The sequence below is a fragment of the Crassostrea angulata genome, unplaced genomic scaffold, assembly GCF_025612915.1.
Source record: "Crassostrea angulata isolate pt1a10 unplaced genomic scaffold, ASM2561291v2 HiC_scaffold_212, whole genome shotgun sequence".
Taxonomy (NCBI): Eukaryota; Metazoa; Mollusca; class Bivalvia; order Ostreida; family Ostreidae; genus Magallana; species Magallana angulata.
The window spans coordinates 25,395-32,893 of NW_026441765.1; the positions used below are offsets into that span (position 1 = coordinate 25,395).

The window sequence follows — 7,499 nt, forward strand, 5'->3', positions numbered from 1 at the left end:
ATAAAGGGGTGCAATTAAACTAATATCATGCACATATCAGGGGTGAGGATGCGAATAATTTCAAATCGATCAAACTGAAAAGCTGTATTTGAATTTGTGCAAAAATTAAATGCACATCTAAACATAATGAAATGTTTATCAAGATAAATAAATTCCATTGACTATCAAATTGTAGAAAATCCTCCATTTCAGTCTTTCAGCCATTTTGATAACAAGTTAAACTTACTGAAATATATATAATTTTCATTTTAGCTGGTACCTGCTTTGTCTTGAGATTTACATAAATGATGTTCTTATTGGTGATCATTTACCCGCACCCTTATCCTGGTGTCATATACATATCATGTCATATATATGGAAAGAAAAACCTGAAATTTAGGAACAGGAAGACTGTGTTTTTGAAGAGAGAAGAGGACCAGAACTAAGAAGTCATAGAATAAACACATTGACATCATAAAAAGAAATTGCAATTTTGAGTTTGCATGCATATGTCAGGTTTAAATGTTGTCACATAATTTTTTTCCAGAAAGTCCCTTTATCTTCTTAAATTAATAAAACAAATGAGTTTCTATGTATATAATTTTGTTTGAGAAGTGGAAAGGGGATGGTATGTAAATGGGCGGGAGAGAGAGTCTCTCACATAGGAGAATTCAGACTTATTTAAATTCAGTATATTGATGTGAACCAAAAATGGCTTTTGATCGCCTTGTTGCAGGATTTACACACTCTCTTTCCTTTCTCGGTAATGAGAAATGAGCGTTTAGAATTTATTTTGTGAATGAATAGATATGCTAACCCTCCCCCCTCTCCTTAATCTTAATCATTCTGTATGTGTTGAATAAAACTAAAAGTCAATTTTAATGAGTGTTTAAATTCGAAATTACAAGTGTAACATGTGTAATACAAAGGTGAATACTGTTGATTGTTTATGGGGGATGGGAAAAGGCCTCGTACATGGGCAGATCTACATGTATAGTCCCCGTGGCAAATTCTAATTTAATTCACAATTTACATAGTAAAACACCATGGTACCTGGCCCCTGGCAAACAGAATGAAGTTACCCCTTTGAACCCCCTCCCCAGAATAATATTAACAGACCCAAGCAGTGCAATAGAATATGCAGTCATTGGGCAAAGGCTGCACATAAATAATGAAAAAATACTCCATATCTTATTTTTTAATATATATTATGAGAACAATTTAGTTAGTATATTAATAGCAGGGGCTTCATTTGTCTCTGTTGACATCTAATCCCTCAAATAATTGTGTACAATTAGCTCTTATATTTGTTTCTCCCATTACTAAAAAAATATTAAGAAACCAATAACTCCGCGAATGCGGTTAACCAAGAGAACTGATATACAACGGTTTTTTGTTTACATCCATGATACAACAGAGGAAATGCGGACGATTCATCGTTACCATCTTGTCTCTTTTAAAATAAATAAAACAGAAGCACTATGTTTAAATAACCATTTACATAATGTACTGTTGAAACATATCTTAAAATTAATTTGGATTATGTGATAAAACGACATCGCACCTATATCAAAATAGTTATCGCTCAAAGAGTTACCTCCCCTTTTGGGATCACTTGTGCGTTTGAAATGTGTATTGATTTGAGAGGACTTCTAGATTGAGAAATTAAATGCAAAAGTTCAAGTGCAAGACGGCTATAGATATTATTAAACTTGGTATGATTTTCTTCCCTTTTACGAGTTCTTTATAAAAACTGATGTTCATTTGTTGAGAGATCAAGGTTTACTTTTTAATTTTAATGAACATATACAAAAATGCACTATTTTAGGAACAAGTAGCCAGTTTTTTAAGAAATTTACATAACTAGTAAACTTTACAACTGAATGAGCATTGATTTCTATGATGTATGGATAATTTTGAATATGTTGCCATATTACTTACTCTTAAATTTCTTTGCCTTGCCCTTGAACTTTTTGTCTCATTTTAGCATAGACGATTTTTGTCTTAAAGACGCCCACGTGACCCGAAAAAGTCACGTGACCGACAAATGTAGACATGGTCAAGTAAAGGAGACCCATATCTTTACAATAACACCCAAAATAGTTTACAACTATTCATTATGGAGAAATGAATAGACAAAAGCAAAACGACCTCCTTTTACTGCTGTTTAAAAGCAAAATGTTGCCTTAACTGTCCTGCGAAGATGTATGTCTTATTTTATTATCTAGCGGTTTTTTAAATTAAACGATGATACTCGAAACAGTTACCGTTCGTGTTCAACCACGTGTAGAGTGGTTGATAATATAAACATTGGGTTGCTTAATTAATTCATAGCCATGTTTGATGTTTGTGGTGTGTAGTACCATATTTTTAAAATAATGGGTGAATGTTTTGCATAAAAACTTAGTATATCGAGCTATTTTCAAGGAACATTCTGCATAAAATAGTACAGTCTGTTTCACTATTAGTGTTATTACTAGGTCAGGTGCGGATCAAAAATTAATTCTTAAGTGGGATGACTACTACGCATGTTATTTGTCGCAACAGTAGAAAAAACAATTTTTGTATTGTCACATTTATTTTTAGGACACATTTTACCCACCAATTAAGGATTTCGATCCCTAATAGCTTACTTCGTGTTAAAATCCCGAAAATTACCGATGATTGAAACATCGGTAATCTTCGGAAGATGTTAGAGTTATCGTTCTTGTAAACCGGAAGTCGTAGAGTTACTGTTCTTGATGTAAATACATGGCTGCTCCATTTGAGAAGACGAGGGATAAAAAAGGCTGGTTTGCCGCAAATAAAAAGAAAAGAGTTGTATCTGTACAACGTTATGTGAGAAATGAACATTCTTATACTTCTGCGAATATATCAAGAACGGATCAGCCGGAACATGCCCAAGGAGACGACAATTGGAAGGAAGGTAGACGAATTGTTGAGTTTGGTGTTCTACTATAAAATCTAAGACACTGTGAGGCTTGTCGCCTCGGACCGGTAGCTTTGACCTACGACAGCGTTGTAGGGGAACTCCAGAAAGGGTTTTGTGGTTATTTATACGTTAAGTGCAGCAAAAATGACTGTAACCACGTCAACAGAGTACCCTACGGTAGCACCCACCGTGTTAAAAAACTAGGCATGCCCTGCTTTGCTGTCAATACGAAACTTGGAACAGGTAAATGATATTCACAAACACATACATGTACATACAAATAAATAAACATTTTTATCTTTTTTATTTTGTTCAGTATCCCATTACCATGTAACTATCATCTTATAAAATACAGTACATGTATAAATCTGCTGCTAGAAGATGAGCATAATTTACTTCCTACACACAAGTTATTTCAAAACACATTGTTAAATACACTGTATGATTTTTTTCAGCTATGATTGACAGTTTAGGTGGTCCAGATAGAGTAAATAATGTTTTAGCTGCACTGAATTTGAAGCCTATTAGTCAGAAAAACTTGAAGATGATTGAGAGAAGAGCAGGGAACTTTGTTGAATCTATAGCCAAGTCATCTATGTCCAAGGCAGCAAAAGATTCTTTTGAACTTGAGATGGAGTAAGAAATATTCTTTATTTTGGAAAAATCATACGTGTGATTTGCAATGTTTTAAAAAAGTTCATAGTCTGGGTCATATTATAAACCTAATTATTTTGTACATTTTTAATTAGAGATGTGGGTAATGAGGAGTCAAAGAAAGCACAAGAAGAAATGAGAGAGGAAATAGATGGCTTAGGTGTCAGTCTTTTTCATGATGCATCTCCAAGTGTAAAGTAAGAATTTGACATTAATTTGTGACAATGTAACAAGTTTTTGTACAGTTATCGAGTTTTTGTAATTGTAATTGTTCAGGATATACCTTATATTAAAAAAAACATGTACATGATTGTTTATACGTCAAAAGGCGTTGTAAATTCAAGTTTGTGAAGTCTTGGAAACTGGATGAAAAAAAATATTGAAAAATTAAAACATTAGAATGAAAAAAAATTATGAAAATTAAACCTGGTACTTTATTTACACTTTTCAACCTTTTAACTTTCTTATAGATTTTGTTTTAATCTCAGCAAGGTAAAATGAATTTTATGAAACATACTGCTTAAAAAAATAATGTTGGTAATATTGTAATTTTTTTTGAAAAGGTAAATGAAAAAGCTGGTTTGTCACCTGGGAAGTTAACCAAGAAGTATGCAGCAAAACAGTTAAAGCATCGTCTGCAGGCAGAGGAGAGATCCAAGCTACCCTCAACAAAGAGAAGAAGAATCCAGTTGAAGCAGGAAAGAAATAATACGCAATGTGCATTTCAGGCACTCGAGGGTGACACATATCAATCAGGTATGTTTTATTTTAAATTATACATTGTTTTTATAAAACCAGAAGTTTATCAACTTCCATTTTTATCACATTAAAACATTTTTTCTAGAGAAAGGATTAGAAGATGAGGTTGACATTGTACAGATACCGGATCCTGTTCCTCGTGGTGTCTTTAAACCTATCACATTATCGAGTGGATCTCCCTCCCTTGTGGTATTTGATTTAGAGACCACTGATCTGAGTAAGTTTATATAAACCAGAGGAGAATAAAAAGTTCCATATTTTAAAAAAAAATGTAGACAATAAATAAAACATAAATAAAAGTGTTTAGAACTTATGAAAATATTTTATTCAATTCAGTTCGAGGAAGACAGATGCCACATATCACTCAACTTGCTGCAGTTGAATTGGATACGGGATCTCTGTACAACACATATATTCTTCCAAAGGTGCCCATTTCAGAGGAAGCAATGTACACGACTGGCATTGTAGTGAATTCCGACTTAGAAAAAATGACTGTCCACGGTAGGGAGGTTGATGCAGTTAACATTATATCTGGACTAACAGAGTTTGTGGAATGGATAAAGAATTTTTCAAATGTTATATTGGTAGCACATAATGGAAGAAAATTCGACTTCCATGTACTTATGAGTACCTTACGCTGTTTAAACATGACAGACACACTGCTTCCTGTTGTTTCTGGGTTTATTGACTCCCTGAGTGTGTTCAAGAAAGCCTTTCCTGGACAGCAGAATTACAAGCAAGAGACACTAGTGAAAGCGGTACTCAACACTAGCTACGCTGCCCATGATGCTACGGAAGATGTTAAAACCTTCAGGCCAGGCCCGGGTTTCCTCTACAAAGCGTGTTCTTGACTCTGTTGTTCCAAAACTTGTGGAATATTTTGAAAAAAATGATGTAAACTGACATTATGAGAAATTGCAGATGATATTTTTTGCAACTATTTTGTGAACTATATGCATTACTCTAGTTTCGTACAGTAATTTGTACTTAATTTTTTTTTGAAGGTCAAGATTAAATTTATTTACATGAATGTCAAGGTTAAAAATAAATACCCAGTATTAGGTTTAATAGATTGAAAAAAAAAAGTGTTAAACATTTTTGTAGTATGATATGATGATATAATTTTTGAAGGTTTTATCAGTAATAGTTTTCAGTAAAGGTCGTCAGATTTAAAGGTCAAGGTCATTGAAAAACACCTCACTCAGTTATTTATGACATTGCTTCTTCATCATAATTGTGATTATATATTATATTTCAATTTTTATACTTTTTTACTTAATATATGAACATAAGTGATTTTGAAAATTTTGGGGGTGGGGTTAGGAATTTGTCAATAAAAAAAGTTTTCTGTGGTAAAAGTTTTCAAAACTGCTTTTATTTTTCTTTCTATATAATGTGCCATGTATTCATTACAAAATATCTTATGTCAACTCTTTGGTTTTCCTTACAGAAATGCACATATGATCAGTTGTAGTATTTCCTTTATCAAAATAATTGAAGTTAATCTGACACAATCTCAGTTTTTCAAAGTTATTGGACAGTAAATGCTTCTAAACTTTTTCTTAACTAGAAAATGCATTAAAATGTTCTATACAAATCTGTGTAAAAACTGAATTTGATATCAATTTGCTCAAAAATGTGATGTTGTATTGATGTTTACTACTACACATTATGACATTATCATATATCAATATATTTTGGTCAGATAAAAAAAAATCTGGATAAATTTGTTTATTTATGAAGTATGTATTGAGATATTATTGTTTTGACCCCAAAAACTCACTTTTGAAAATTTTTGTATTAAATTGTATTACGGACTGAATACCTTAATGAAGATAAAGTTTAAAATCAATAAACCTCTAGAATTTATATTTGACTACAAGTACCTAGATTCTCTAAAATAGACGATAAACACGAGGCACGATTGTTACTGCGAAATTGAAAGGGTCAAATAAAACCACGTGATTTAAAATTTAAATGACAATAACATTCGCAGGGGTGAATATGTAAAATTGTTAACGCACGTCGGACGGTCCACAACGCACGACGGACGGAAACAAATAGAAATGGGTTATTTGAGTTTACTCAGTAAACTCAAGTGACTTGAAAAAGTGAAAAAGGGCCAGGTCATTCTGATACATGTAAGCAAAATGCTTGTTTTAAACACAGTTCAGAACCATCTAATTGCTTTTTGTGGAAAGCATGCTATACTGCTTAATCAAACACACTCCAGCATATTTTACGATAGTTTTGTGGAACCCAGCCCAGATTTTAAAAATAGCATACAAAATAAACGAAGAAAAGTTTGAAAATGATGTCCCACTGAAAATTCAGTGCAAGATAATTTTTTTTTAAAAGCACTTGATGACATGTTAAAATTACAGATTGAAATATTTTTTGTAAGGAAAAGAAAACGCGATATTATGAAACACCAGTGTAAAACTTAAGTTCATATTCACCATGTCCGTTTGTCTGCTTGTAAGATAATACATTTTTATTACTTTGATGTATTTGTACAACTTAAAACAACCAGAGACAAAGTAGGTGATGTATGAAATAAAATTAGAATAAACTAGAAAAATAAAAATTGAGCAAATGAATTTACATGTAAGATAATGTGTTAACTTTGCCCCATATCTGTTTACATTTTTTTAATAAAGTTATTATATGCCGCAAAAGAAATTTGTATGATTTGTAAAAAGATTACATTAAAATAGTATTGAGTGGTGTATGCTACAGAGAATTTTCACTTGTGAACACAATTTTAGATGTGTCCAATGTCCACAGACGTCGCATTGACCCCAATTTATAAAGCTGATTTCTGCCATATGGGAAAGTTCTTTTTTTGTCATTTGTTACAAATGCAACGCATCGCCTCATCATCAGTAAAATTGTAATCTGAACAATTATTAGGCCAGATGTATTTGAATGCATTAGATGTTCCTGGTTTGGACTTTGACAGACTGTTGGGGTCGCTTTTCATTTTGATTTACTTGTTGTTTTGCCTCTACTTTTTGTTTTCTCGGAATGTGTTTCCTTTTCTAATTTTTGCTTCTTATTCTCATCGGATTCTAAAATCTGAATACCAGATTTTTTTTAGAAGATTTTCTGTGAGAAATGATTGCACAAACTTCCTCTTTATCCTAAACAATTTCTTTTTGATTGTTCTGCTTGA

General features: G+C 32.4%; 1 protein-coding gene and 1 pseudogene across 1 annotated transcript; both read left to right on the plus strand.

The window, feature by feature from the left end:
* The first annotated feature begins 2,730 nt into the window (after window positions 1-2,730).
* Window positions 2,731-3,766, plus strand: LOC128169775 (uncharacterized; annotated as a pseudogene).
* A 543-nt stretch (window positions 3,767-4,309) lies between these two features.
* LOC128169777 (uncharacterized) lies at window positions 4,310-5,175 on the plus strand. The gene is made up of 2 exons (XM_052835852.1): window positions 4,310-4,541; window positions 4,661-5,175. The coding sequence occupies exon 2, from the start codon at window positions 4,675-4,677 to the stop codon at window positions 5,173-5,175; it is 501 nt and encodes a 166-aa protein (XP_052691812.1). The 5' UTR covers window positions 4,310-4,541; window positions 4,661-4,674.
* The last annotated feature ends 2,324 nt before the right edge of the window (window positions 5,176-7,499 follow it).

What these genes read in the sequence shown, in the direction of transcription:
- LOC128169777 (XM_052835852.1), top strand. Translation starts at nt 4,675, where the DNA reads ATGCCACATATCACTCAACTTGCTGCAGTTGAATTGGATACGGGATCT.